The following is a 14,895-nucleotide window of genomic DNA, read 5'->3' as shown; positions in this document are numbered from 1 at the left end:
TTGCGCTTTTCAGAAGGAGGGGCTTCATAGAGACAGGAACTAAACTGAGCGTTACTGACAGACTTGGAAGAGAGAAGCTGCAATAGTGTAAAATATGTGAATAATAATGTTTTTTTTCTTCTTATTTACATTCAAGCATGAAAGCCTATAGGTAGATCCCAAAAACAAACTCCAACCATAATAATCAAGATGTTCAGAGTAATAGGCAGGTGAGTTTGATCAGGCTTTGAGCTAAACACTGCAGGGCTAAAAACTCGGCAGATTTGAGGAACCATGACCTACATGTAAACATTTTATCAAACGTTCCAGTAAATGTTGCTTAAGCACATTTAATACGATAAGGGAAAAACAATGTATCTGTTGTGGCACAACTGGAAAAGACCAGATCAGAACAAAACAAAAGTTACACAACCACACTGACCATGCAATAAACCAATAAAAGTGGCACGTATCATCTGAAACTTAGCCAAGAGCACACAATGATCAAATTGTGTTACTAGTTTCTTTGGCCTGAATCCAACAAGGAATTTCCAATTCCTGACAAAGATTCCTGGAACTTTACAGGCATCATCACAGTATATAAGGGACACACAACACAGGTGTGTATGAACTACATTCAGCTCTGCTTCACAGTCAAGGTACGTTTACAGCATTATGCAACTTTGTTTTATATATACTGTATATAAGACTGTAATAAGTTAAATTCAGTGCATATTAATTGTACTTTTAATGGAAGAATTGTATGAAATAATGAAAATAGGTACTGGACCTTGACAAGCATAACTGTGTTTTAATAACTCTTTGACAGTCATATTGTTCTCTGATTAGTCTAGAATAAGAAATGAAAAGATAATTTAACAATAATTTTGAGAAAAACTTTATTTTTTCACTCTAAAATCTAAATAACTGCATTTTGCATTGTAACATATTTTCATGAAAACAAATATATTAAATATAATCTCAGCATTATAATGCAATAAATTGCAGTAGTTATGAGAATCATACTTTAAAATCAGATAAATAAATTCCACAATTAAATACAACAAATGTTGCCATGCTATGCAAATAGTTTACCTTTTGAATAAATTATCATAAAAAGTCACAATGTAAAAAAAAAAAAGAAGAGAATTTTAATGAATAAATAAATAAATAAATATATTTTTCCATATAATTAATAATAATTATATAATAATGACAAGTTTAAAAATTCATATTTGTGGTCTAAGTACTGCAATTAAAAAAAAAATATAGGGACATATTTGAACAATGTAAACTACATGAATTTATTGCTCATTAAAATATGAGGGTGCATTAAATGTTTCATAACTGTTGTCAAAGAATGAGCATGGATGATACCTTAAAACACTGTTCTAATAACAAATGTGATTGATTAGTAAATGGATTGTTTTTTTTTTATTATGATTAGGACTTTATTCAACAGAATGATGAAGGTTCTGCTGCTGACTCTTGCTCTCGCCCTGGTGTTGGCGAATGGTGGGTTTGCATGTTTAAAGCCAGAAGTCCAGTATTAAAAGCTAAATGTTTCCATCTTGATGCAATAGTTAGTGTCATATGTTTTGCAATAGTTCATAATCGCTTGAACTGTGTTGTAGTCTCTGCCCTGAAATGTAACAACTGTGTCCCCCGCAATGGAGGAAGATGTGTGACCACTCAGGAGACATGTGGCTATAAACAAGACGCCTGTGTATCTGCCAGATTCACCACATATCCCTGTGAGTCTCTATCTTAAATTGTCATGTGTGGAACGGATTTTGCACACAAATATAGAACGTTTAGAAAGACTTACAGCAAAATATGTCAAGATGAACAAAGACACTCATTTACTTTTACATTCCTCTAGTTTCCTACTTCCGGAGGTGCATTAGCATGGGAGATTGCATGATTCTTCAATCCAGCCCCTATATTACAGCCACTTGCTGCCAGAGAGACCTGTGCAATTAAACACAGCAACAGACCCCTGTCCTTTAAACACACATATACAGTCTTAAAGGGGAAATTACTCAAACTACTTACTAATGCAAGACCAACATACACTATTTAATTACAGGATGTTACACAACGTGTACATTTGAATTTGTGTAAATCTGTAGGCTACTATATGGGCACTTTCACATTTGTATTCATATTCATATCACTGCCATACTGATTGTTGCATGAATAAAATGTTGCATTAAAGGCATGATTTTGTAAAACCATCATCCTTACTGTGTCTTCAAGTCCAAGTTTTTTGTCAATTTTTTACATGACAGATGCAAAATGAATAAATCATTCATAAATGACAATTTACTATACAGTAGGTCATTCTGGTATTGCATGTAAAATGAAAATGAGAATACTGTGTGCAATATAGAGCATAACTAAGACTACTGTGGTACATATTAATAAAAAGCTCTTTAGAGTGTAAAATAAAAAGGTTCTTTAGATTATAAAATGTTCTTTACACCAAGAAAAAAATAAGAACTGTTCACTGAAAGGTTCTTTAGGGAGACAAAAATGGTTCTTCTATGGCATCTCTGGAAAAAATAAAAATAAAATAAAATCTGGAACCATTATTTTTACAGGTGTGTTCACACTTGCAAGGTTTGGATTAAAACGAACTCAGGTGCGATTGCTCTTTTAGTGCGGTTCATTTGAGTAAGTGTGCCATCTGAACCCAAGCGTGTAAACCAGACGAGTGGATTGAACCCCCTGAAAAGTTGGGCCTCGGTGCACTTCCAAACGAACTCTGGTTCAGTTCTACTTAAATATGCCTACAACACGAACCAAAGACATCTAGATTAACCAAAAACAGGACGTGGTGTCACAAGATGCACCTGTTACAAGGACAGAATGGTCTAGAAATCGCTGTCTGAAAAATAGTGTATGGTACTATATTTGATTTGAAACTTATATCACGACACGAAAATTTGTTCTATATAGTACAATATGAATGTGTACAGTATGAATGAAATTCGGACGTAGCATCTCGCCGTAAGTAGTATGTCATCCAGCTACTTCTTGCTTCCAGTTTTATGAATACTATCAGTGTTGGGGAAAGTTACATTCAAAAGTAATGCATTACAATATTGTGTTACTCCCAAAAAAGTAACTAATTGCGTTACTTTTTATGAAAAGTAATGCGTTACATTACTTTTGCATTACTTTTTCTCACCTGGGCTGGGCTTGCTTGTTTCTATTGAAAAAAAAAATCTATTTTTGGCAAATGTTAAGGCCCTTTCACACCAAAAGTAAAATGAATAAGCCTCAGGCTGAAGGAAATGCATGTGTATGCCTGTACAGTAGAGGACGCCGCTCAAACAAACCTTTCAGCCATTCTGGATTAAAGAACAATAGGATACAGGAGAAGGAAGTTCAACACTCTTATTTCTAAATCTAATCTTAAGTTATTTAGGGTTTTTAAACATTTTTAATTTATGATTGAATTAGTTCATTGAAGGTCAGCAGCAAAGACATTGATTAATAAAGTAAGATTAAATAAAGTATATTTGTGTAATTCAATATAGTTAATTATAAAAGTTTTACGTAAAATTCTGAGATTGCATTTCACTGTTTTTATTCATTTTGAGGAATACTGAATGTTTTCGTGCAAGTGAGATGAGCAAATGCATGTTCACATTTAGTCTAGATAGAATAATAACCGTTGTTTACACAGCGCACACAAGCACAACACCTCCTCACTTATTTCTCTCAACATGTGGACAGGAGAGCTGTCAGTCAATAAATGTGAAAAAGTAACTAGCGTTACTTATTTGAAAAGGTAACTTGGACATTTTTGAAAAGTAATGCGTAACACCGAATACTATGAATTCGGACATAGCCTATACTACTCAGCTCACATACTGTTTTTCACATACGGAACATCAGACTCAGACAGATGGTTAGTGGAAATATAGAGATGTTATTGCAGCAGATGAGCAAATGGTAAAACAGGTAAGCAATTTAGAATTATAGCAATTAGAGAAGATACTTGGATTGTAATAGAGGTTACGAACCGTGATGTGACATTTGAACCGAGGCTTCGGAGCTCGTGTTGAGCATAGACAGTAAAAGAAATGGACACAGCGACCCCATTGGATTCAACGGAGAAAAGTGAAGTCAAATAGAAGCACTCACTTCCTGATGGCTGAGCGTACTGCGCAGACTCAAACTGAGCTTGACGACGTAGATGTGACGTGAGCAACCCGTCTGTCTTCTAGTAGCTGTGCCAAGAGAAATCTGAATCATTCCCTTCTGAAACTTGCAGAGACGGAGAGTGTGAGTAGGAGGTGTTCATGAGCTGGAGCAGGAGAAACTTTTGCTAAGTATTCTGATTAATTATTTTGTTATTTTGCCTCCACGTCCCCCCGATTGCCCGCGAGCTTCTGCTCCTGTCCATACGGTAATTTCTCTACTGTGCGACAGAGAGTCGCGTGGTTATGACGCAATTGTTAGCCTATTTTTACAAAAACTGCTTCTACGGGGCCATAACGTAAGATACAAGGTAATGGAGCCTTTTATACATTTTCGTTTTTCTTTAGAAATAAATAATGGACAAATGGAGTCTTTAAACGCCTCAGATGTAAAGTTATTCGCTGTCAAAGTGACGCCAAAATGAATGGGAGTCAATGGAATGCTAACAGCAGGTGATGGTCTGCTAATGCTTCAATGCTTTCTGAAACATTGGCCCACTGGTGTTGAGCATAAATGGGCGTGCCAGATGAAGCCGCGATTCGAGGCTTGTCGTAGAAATGACGTGACCAATGACAAACAAAGCCTCGCTTTCTGTCCAATCACGTGTGCGACGTAATGTTCGAACCCCCAGATCTTACTTTACGAGTTTTCATTCAGACTTATTAAATTATATTTTTAAATATCCAGTCATACAAATAATTGAAAGAATACAAAATTATTTCAGGAACATAAAATATTTGCCATATGCAATTCATATGTGTACATTATTCTTCAATTTACATCATATTGATATTTATACTGGCATTAAATACCACAGTTTATTGGGCACATTAATTTATCACAAAAATAAATTCAACACACACACACACACACACACAGTCCACATAACATGAAACTATCTTTGGAATGTGTGGTGGCTGCTTCGTCCGACGAAGCTTCTTTCACAGGGTTTTGGCTGCTTTATTTTTTGCTAAACAGCAGATAGCGCTGTTTTCGACACTCTCGAAGCTTGGAATCCTTTCTCGTAACAATCAGGGGAAAGCCTCAGAGCTTCATGGGGCTTCATTTGTCCATCCCTACGGTATTGCAGGTGATGGTAGAGATCGAGAAAGAGAAGAGGGTTGTACAAAGAAGCACACACCTCGTCTTGATGGCAGTAGGCCTAATGACTGGCAATCAAATTGACTCACACACACAGGTAGACAAACTGAAGAAGAGCAAAAACATACACAAGCTTTGGGGATGAAGGTAAGAGTCCTGTCTCGAAAGGAGACCAAGCGAGGTGTGTGCTTATGAGTGTGTTGATGAGACCGTGATGATCAATGGCAGGGGCAGGTGATGGCTGAATGAGTGCAGGTGAGGATCAGGAGGGATGCTGGGAAGTGTAGTCCAGAATGTGAGTGAGGGAGTATAGCAGTGAAGGAGGACCGGTCCGGTACACTCGTGAAAGTATGGAAGTAGGCATATTCGGACTTGCCACTTTTTTTTCTTGTCATAGTCGCGATGTTGCCCATACAGTTCAGTACAGGGGTCGGAAACAGCAGATCTTGCAGCAGATCTTTGTGTAGGCTATGTGTGCAACGGAGGGATTCTTGTCGCTGTTTTGACTCCTTCACATATTTTAGGCTACTCAGCTCAGCTGGTAAAAATACCATCATATATACGCACATTCATTAAATGTGCGCTTTTAGCACACAGCATTGTTTTGGATCTTTGTTAAGCAAAAAAGTAATAAAAACCGTTTTTTTCCCCCGTTTTTTTTTATTTTTTTTGTATCTTTAGGTTCAGTCTTAAAAGTGTGAACGCTAAGTGAACCGCTACCAAAGTATAATTTTCTGTTTTGGTCTGGACCAAAAGAACTGAACTACACTATGGTGTGAGCACACCCAAGGGTCACACAGAACGTGTTTTGTAGGTCAGTTCAATGTTCAGTTCCGTTCAATTACTGTGTGATCATCAAATATGAAATTAGTTAAATTTAGTTATAAAGCAGCTTAGAAAACAGTGATATCAGCGTAAAGCTCAGTTCAGTGAGTCTCAGTGCAGTCAAATCAATAATTTTGCGGAATATTATGTGCCCCACTAAGCAAGCCAAAGGTGACAGTGGCAAGGAACCCAAACTCTATCAGGCGACATAAATGGAGAAAAAACCTTGGGAGAAACCAGACTCCGTACGAGGGACCAGTTTTCCTCTGGCCAACGTACCAATGTTAATTCCAGTCTGCAAAACAAGTCAGATTGTGGATTGGGATCATTGGTATTATTCCTGAAACAAATGACTCTTATGAGCCGGTTCTTTTAATTAATAGCTCAAAGGAACCGGTATGGATCAGTTTGCCCTATATAATTTAAACAGAGAGATTTCTGTTAGACATGTTAGATGCAGTACCAATGCAGCCCTTTTTTGTATGCAGTACCAATGCAGCCCAAAGTCAGCATTTTTTTTTTTTTTGCCTCAAAATCCAATGAATTTGTAATATTGTGTCGTGATAATAACAAAACTCCCTTAATTTTCTTTCTCTGTCCAAAAAAGAAATTGCAGATATAATTCAGATTCATTTGTCACAATCAAAAATAGGAGGTCAAGTCTATACATCACACTTTTGCCTTGTATTGTAGGTCATCCAGTTATTCTATGCAAACACACATTTCACATACTATAGACATTATACTTAGCTTACTATATAGTACACTGCAAATCTAGTAAATATAGCATGCATTGATTGGGTCACCTCTTGGGGAACCACTGTCCTAGCTCCAAACACTAAAAGAGCCAGCTAAAAGAGCTCTTCAGGATCACTTGAAAACCACAAGCTGAAGCAGGTTCAAGGTTGGATAGAAACTTTGCTGGGCAGTGGGTCTCCAGGAACAGGGTTGAAGACCTCAGAGTCAGAACCCAAAATAGAGAGACATTTAGAGCAGTATATATGGCCTCTGCCTCTAGAGGGCACTCCATGATTCAAGATCAGTGTTTCCCAGTTTGGGCTTGTCTGCCTGGATGGTAACCCTCATTCTGTGAATCTTTAGCATTCGGTGACTCCAAAATAACCCTGCCCTTGGTAGCAGCAAAAGCTTGCGATAGCTTTCACAGAACAACAACTACCAATTAGACAGCATTACAGTTCAGTCAAATCTGACTTAAAGGTATAGTTCGCCCAAAATTGAAAATTCTGTCATTAATACTCATGTCATGTGACATTCGTCCATCTTCAGAACACAAATGAAGGACTTTCTGATGAAATCTGAGAGCTTTCTGTCCCTTTATTGACAGCTACTCAACTACCTCTTTGACGCTTTAAAAAGTTCATAAAGAGTTTGCAAAAATAATCTATATGAATTGAGCGGTTTAGTCAAAATTTTCTGAAGAGACTCGATTGCTTTATATGATGACTAGATTGAATTTAGGCTTTTATTCACATATTCACATTTCGTGCATCAAGCAAGTTCGGTTGAGCTTCTTTATGTTTATGTTCGCTGATCAATGTTAGTAAGGAATAAAAGCCTAAATTAAATCTGTTCATGTAAAGCGATTGAATCTTTTCAGAAAATTTGGACTAAACTGCTCAATTCATAAGGATTAGGTTTACAATCTCTTTATATCTCATATTTTCCAAAGATGAACGATTGTCTTATGGGTTTTGAATGACATGAGGGTGAGTAATAAATGACAGAATTTAAATTTCTGGGTGAACTATCTCTTTAAATTAGTTAACCCAACTCATTTTAGTTAGTACTTTCTGATCTGAATTGGGTGGGTTAGATTGTGAGATAAGAGAAGCGGATGTTTTATGGATGAATCACCCTTACGAAAAATAAGTTTTCTTCAAGTTCATTTTATGAAGTATACTTAAGTAATGTTCAAGTATATTTTTAAGTATAGGCTACTTTATGTAGTAACTATACTAATATCAATGTGTACTTGTAGTAAACTTGTAAGTGTACTATTTCAATACTGCTTGGGACTAAATTGGCCCACTTAAACGTATACTTTTATATACTAAAAGTGGGCCAATTTAGTCCCAAGCAGTATTGAAATAGTACACTTACAAGTTTACTACAAGTACACATTGATATTAGTATACTTAAGTAATGTTCAAGTATATTTTTAAGTACTTTATGTATACTAATATACATAAATATCGCACCTCTCCCACGTCATCGGAACGCTTCCCCCGCTGGACTACATAGTGCTGAGCGCACCGACAGGCTGCATAGAAAACCCGGACTGGAATACAGTGCTTTTCGCACAGATCTTCGTCATCGGAACGCTTCCCCCGCTGGATCACATAGAGCTGAGCGCACCGACAGGCTGCACAGAAAACCCGGACTGGACCACAGTGCTTTTCGCACAGATATTATCCAATCATACGCAAATAAACTCACTGTCCCTCCACAACTGCATTACCATCACACACGCACTGTTAACTGGGACAACCTCAGATCTTTTCAGCCTGCACCCATCTCTCCACCCTCTCACCATGCCAACTTTGCCCTACTCAACACTCGATCGCTTAACAATAAAGCCCCTGCTCTACATGAATTAATCCTTGACAACACTTTGGATTTCCTTCTGCTCACTGAAACCTGGCAACAACCCAATGACTACTTATCCCTCAACCAAGCATCCCCCACTGGCTACAATTACATTTGCAAACCCCGCCCCTCCCGCCGTGGAGGTGGTCTTGCTGTTATTTTCAATCAGAACTTCCGGATCACTGAACTCACTCTCCCCTCAGTATCATCATTTGAATATCTCGCCTTCAAAGCTCTTTCATCCATGACAGTTATCCTCATTTACCGGCCACCGAAACCAAATCCCTCCTTCCTCTCTGATTTTACTGAACTCCTCACACTAGCCTCATCTCTCTCTCCACGTCTGCTGCTACTCGGTGACTTAAACATCCACATAGACTCTCCCATCTGCAAGCTGTCATCAGAATTCAACATTTTACTGGACAACTTCACTCTCACTCAACATGTCACATTCCCCACCCATGAAAAAGGACACATCCTCGATCTGGTCTGCTCCACTAACCAACCAGTGCTCGACCTCCATCCTTGCCTCTTTCCCCTCTCTGATCATAAACTGATACGGTTCACCATTCCTTCTCCAACTCCACGCCCCCGCCTCCTCAGAGAAATCACCTTCCGTAACCTTAAATCTATTGATTCCCATCATCTCTCTGACTTGATCTCCACCACTCTCCACCTGGACCCAACCCTCACCTCACCTGATGATCTCACAAACCACCTCAACTCTGCTTTGAGTACCTCCCTTAACACTCTGGCCCCCCTTAAAACAAAAACCGTCACTTTTAACACTTCGTCACCCTGGTACACACCTGCACTCCGAAAAATGAAACAAACTGGTCGCCAACTCGAACGTTTGACAAAAAAATCAGCTCTTACAGTACACCATGAAGCCTATAAACTCCACCTCACTTCCTACAAAGACGCCCTCATTCTTGCCAAATCTGCCTACTTCTCCAGCATCCTCACCAACCCCTGTCAAAACCCTAGAACCCTCTTCTCCATATTGAATAACCTCATCAAGCCTCGGACCATCACCCTCCCTACCTCTACTCCTGATCTGTGCAACTCATTCCTTCACTTTTTCGCAGAAAAAATCAACATAATTTATCAGTCTCTATCCTCTGCAAACGACCTCCCAGTAACTACTTCAGCATCGGACATGGCCGACTTTCCCCACCTCCCTCCTGACTTTACTCACCCTCCTCCACACTGCCTTCTCTCCCAGTTTAACTTGGTCACCACTCCTGAAATCTACAAACTCATCAGCTCCTCCAAACCTACTACATGCTCACTTGACTACCTCCCTACTCCACTCCTAAAGTCCTGCCTCCCTGTCCTTTGCCCTTACCTCACTAACCTCTTCAACTCCTCACTGTCCCTTGGATCTGTCCCCTCTGCTTTCAAAACTGCCGCTGTCACCCCAATCCTCAAGAAACCTGGTCTGGATCCCTCTTCACTCAACAACTACCGCCCAATATCCAACCTCCCCTTTCTGTCAAAAACCCTGGAACGCATAGTCGCCTCACAACTACAAACCCATCTTCATGCCAATAATCAATATGAACCCCTCCAATCTGGTTTTCGCCCCCTCCACAGTACAGAAACTGCTCTCCTCAAAGTCCTCAATGACCTCCTCACCTCTGCTGACACCGGTTCCCTCAACATTCTTATCCTTCTCGACCTGAGTGCAGCCTTCGATACCGTGTGCCATAACACTCTGCTTACCAGACTTAAAAACCTTGGTATCGAAGGCACTGCACTCAGCTGGCTACATTCCTACCTCTGCAACAGATCCCACTTCATCTCTCTCCATAACCACACCTCTGCCACAGCCACAGTCACCCAAGGCGTTCCCCAAGGCTCCGTACTCGGCCCCCTCCTCTTCATCATCTACATCCTTCCCCTTGGTCAGATATTTCGCCATTTCAACCTGAATTACCACTGTTATGCCGATGACACCCAGATCTACCTCAGCACAAAGTCCCCCCACAATCCTCCCCTCTCCCACATCAACTCCTGTCTGTCAGCTACTAAAATCTGGATGCAACAGAACTTCCTCAAACTCAACAGCAATAAAACAGAATTCCTCATCATTGGCTCCAAATCCACACTCGGCAAAACCAATAACCCCACTCTCACCATCGACGGCACCATTGTCTCCCCATCTCCCCAGGCACGCAACCTTGGCGTGATTTTTGATTCAACCCTCTCCCTTGAGCCCCACATCCGTCAGGTAATTAAAACATCCTTCTTTCACCTCCGCAATGTTGCTAAAATCAGACCCTCACTCACACCCCCTGCTGCTGAAAGACTCATTCACGCCTTCATCTCCTCACGACTGGACTACTGCAACTCACTACTCCTTGGTATTAGCTCAACTTACATAAAAAGACTACAACTGGTCCAAAACGCAGCCGCCCGACTCATCACCCGCTCCAAATCCTGGCACCACATCACGCCAGTTTTAAAACAACTGCACTGGCTTCCCATTTCCCAACGGATCAAATACAAAATTCTGGTTCTTACCTACAAAGCCATCCACCACCTGGCCCCATCATACCTCACTGACCTCCTCTCCCCCTACCAACCCTCACGGTCCCTCAGATCCACCTCAGCCGGTCTCCTATCCATCCCCAAGTCAAAACTCTGTAGTTTTGGGGACAGAGCTTTCTCGAGGGCAGCTCCAAGGCTCTGGAACTCCCTTCCCCTTGAGATCCGCACCTCTGAGTCCCTTACCATCTTTCAGTCCCGCCTCAAGACCCATCTCTTCACCTCTGCCTATCCATAGCCCCCCCAATTTATATATATATATATATATATTTTTTTTTTTCTGCCCTGTAAAGCGACTTTGAGTTAGAGAAAAGCGCTATAAAAATTCAATTTATTACTAATATCAATGTGTACTTGTAGTAAACTTGTAAGTGTACTATTTCAGTACTGCTTGGGACTAAATTGGCCCACTTTTAGTATATAAAAGTATACGTTTAAGTGTACTATTAGTGTAAGAGTAGTAAACTTTAAGTACACAACTAGGTTTCTCATTTGTAATGCATCTGTACTACAAGTAAACTTATAAGTATACTAGTAGTTTACTATTTTAATACAAGTAGTACATTTTTTAGTTTATGAAAGTACACACTGAAGTGTACTCTCAGTAAACTACTAGTTTAGTAGTTTATACTGCAAGTATACTTGTAAGTTTTTTTAAGTGAACATAACATACTTATAGTTTACTATTTATATATTATTTTTGCACTTGCAGTATACTACTATGTTCAAATGTAGATATTATTTTTTTATACTTGAAAAATACCTTTAACTGTACTTTAATTTTAAAAACATTTTATTAGCTTCATGCATCCTTTTTTATCAACACTTGAATGTCGGTAAGTTTCATAAAGAAAGGCAACATTTTAAACAAAAGAGTTGGGAAAATCCAATATTTGTCAAAGACTACACACCTTGATCAGATTCAGAAACGTGATCAAAACACAGATGGAGTAGATCGAGTCCAACACCCTCAAAGCTTCACAGTCGTTTTCTCTTCATGGGTTACGCTTCATTTCATTTGGTAATATTAAACAGTTTTGATTTACATGCTGTTTAATGTTTGATGATCACATTATTTTACATTTGAGTGAGCAATCTTCTATCACTTGTTTCAGCTTCTTCTACTCCTGTATTTTGATCCGGAGATTCTGTACTAATTCCTATACACTACCAGTGGACTAGCCTACACAAAAATTCAGATACGCAGAATTAGAAGCATATCTGTTTTATATCAATATTCTAATAAATATTTTCAAACAATGTAAGTTTCATAAGACTGTAAATTAAAAACTATGTAAAAAAAAAAAGAGTATATTTAATAGGCTACTCGCTCAAAACATTAACACAACTACAAGCCATGTATACTTTGAATACTTAATTATACTTTTAAGTATATCTCGATCAAAAGATTGAGTAAGTACAGGCCAAATATACTTGGACTTTTCTCTCAGTATAAGTCAAGTACACTTAAGTGTAATTCTAAGTATATTTCTGAGAAGTATAAGTATATTTTTGAGAAGTATATAAAATGTAGACTGAAAGTATACTTTCTCATTTTTAGTTTAAAAGAAGTATACTAATAGAAAATTTGAATAAACTTCTTTCGTAAGGGCAGACGAGATGAATGACGCTGCTCATGATGATGTATTTCCTAACAGCTTTTTTTCTGAATGGATTTTTGTTCAGATAAGAAAAAATAAGACACACCCTCATTGCTTAATCCTTCTGACACATTTGGTGCCACCTTAATTTTTCCCCCACTACAGACTCTATGAAGTCATAACTTATCAATCAAAGTATTCACGTACTATATGTTGTGACATATAACCATATGAATCAGAGAGTGTAAAGTTTGTGTCCGTAACTCTTCTTACTCATTTCCCGTTTGCTCTCTAATTTAGCAGAGAAAGGTTGCTTTACTCAATACTCATTTAGTCTTGACGTCAAAGCTATGCCCACCAGTAATTTTTTTTTCCTTTTAGGTCATAAATTGCAAAATAAACTCTGGGTACTCTTCATGCAAAAAATATAATTTCTTATTAAGAAGAAAGTGAGAATGATACAAGTGTTATGAGAAACATAAAATTAGTACAGTTGCGTGTGAAAATCACAAGTCTGGGATGGCAACGGTCAAAAATAAAGTTTAACATCACAATACAAAAGTATTTGACCGCATAATGATGCCATTGACCAATTAATATGGAAGAATAAGTGATAACATTCTATTACAGTAATTTAGTCAGACACTTGTGAAACTGTGAACTCTGAGGTTTTCTTTTCCTGTGCAATGGTTTTACTGGAAACCACATACAGTACTTTCAAAACTTTCCACTGACCTGAGTAACTTCTGCTGACTGTCTCATCAGTTACACATTGTGTATGTGTAAAAAGAATTCAGCACATTCCAAAAAGTATCAAAGAACCTTTGAAAAATAAAGCAGGCACAATGAAAACAACAACAAAAAAAGCCTAATTCACATTCACATAACTAAATGAAAGGATTCCGTGTTGACATGTTTCTATGAAAACAGGCAAATATGGGAGGCATATTAAAGAGAGAAACATTCTCATTCTAGAGACTATATTTGACTGGACAAAAATATGGATACGCCCCTGAGTGCAGGATGATGTCATCAATTTTCTTGGTCCATTTTCCTTGAAGAGAAAGGGGATTTTAAATGTGTATGTCCGATTAAATTATATTTAGTCAACTTAGTAGTTAGTAATTAAAAGACTTGGTAATTAACTTTGAGACATGGACTAAAATACTCAAAAGTCCAAATTTGATTTTATGACGTCTTAAAAATAAACTTTAATATTTTTTTGACAGAACGCAACATTGCTTTGTTCTTATTTCATAACACACTGTGGTTGTACTTTAAAGTAATGCCCTAGTGTAGGCAAATGTAAAAATGTTTTAACCAACAAACTTAAAAACGCAATAGAAAATCAGATCTTTATGAAAGGGTGTATAGCTTACACTTTCACTTCCTCTAAACTATTATTAGGGCAGAAAGGAAATTGCTCTTGTGACATAACCCAGTCCTTTCAAATAATTATTTAGAATAAAGTTAAATATCAAGACTGGTAACGGCACTGCAAGCATTCATATTCCTTACTGGAAAATGTCGACTCATGAACTGAGCCCTTTAATAAGACTTTAGGAGAACTGTCCATTTAACAAGTTAAGGGGAGACTGTGGGGACAAGTACATTTTAACATCTTACTTCAGTCTAGAAAATATAGCACTACCATTAAGAAATGTACACTGTAAAAGACTAGATCATAATCTTCAATAATAAAAAAAAAAAAAAAAAAAAAAAATAGCCTATATATTTTTTGATTATTGATATCTCGATTCTGTCACTAATGTAAGCAAATTTATGACACCATGTGAACTCCTTTATGAAATGTATAGATATGATAGATAGATAGATAGATAGATAGATAGATAGATAGATAGATAGATAGATAGATAGATAGATAGATAGATAGATAGATAGATAGATAGATAGATAGATAGATAGATAGATAGATAGATAGATAGATAGATAGATAGATAGATTTTTAAAAGCACGTCATTGCCGAGGGGGTGGGCGTGTGTCTCTGATGGGCGTATTA

General features: G+C 38.0%; 1 protein-coding gene across 1 annotated transcript; it reads left to right on the top strand.

Annotated features, from left to right (window-relative positions):
• Positions 1 to 1,432: 1,432 nt before the first annotated feature.
• Positions 1,433 to 2,446, top strand: LOC307161596 (uncharacterized protein). Its single transcript, XM_079876450.1, has 3 exons — positions 1,433 to 1,494; positions 1,614 to 1,733; positions 1,862 to 2,446. The coding sequence occupies exons 1-3, from the start codon at positions 1,443 to 1,445 to the stop codon at positions 1,960 to 1,962; spliced, it is 273 nt and encodes a 90-aa protein (XP_079732576.1). The 5' UTR covers positions 1,433 to 1,442; the 3' UTR covers positions 1,963 to 2,446.
• Positions 2,447 to 14,895: the final 12,449 nt, after the last annotated feature.

The sequence above is a fragment of the Squalius cephalus genome (assembly GCF_949319135.1).
Source record: "Squalius cephalus genome assembly, chromosome: 7".
Lineage (NCBI taxonomy): Eukaryota > Metazoa > Chordata > Actinopteri > Cypriniformes > Leuciscidae > Squalius > Squalius cephalus.
This window is presented reverse-complemented; position numbering and strand designations above follow the sequence as displayed.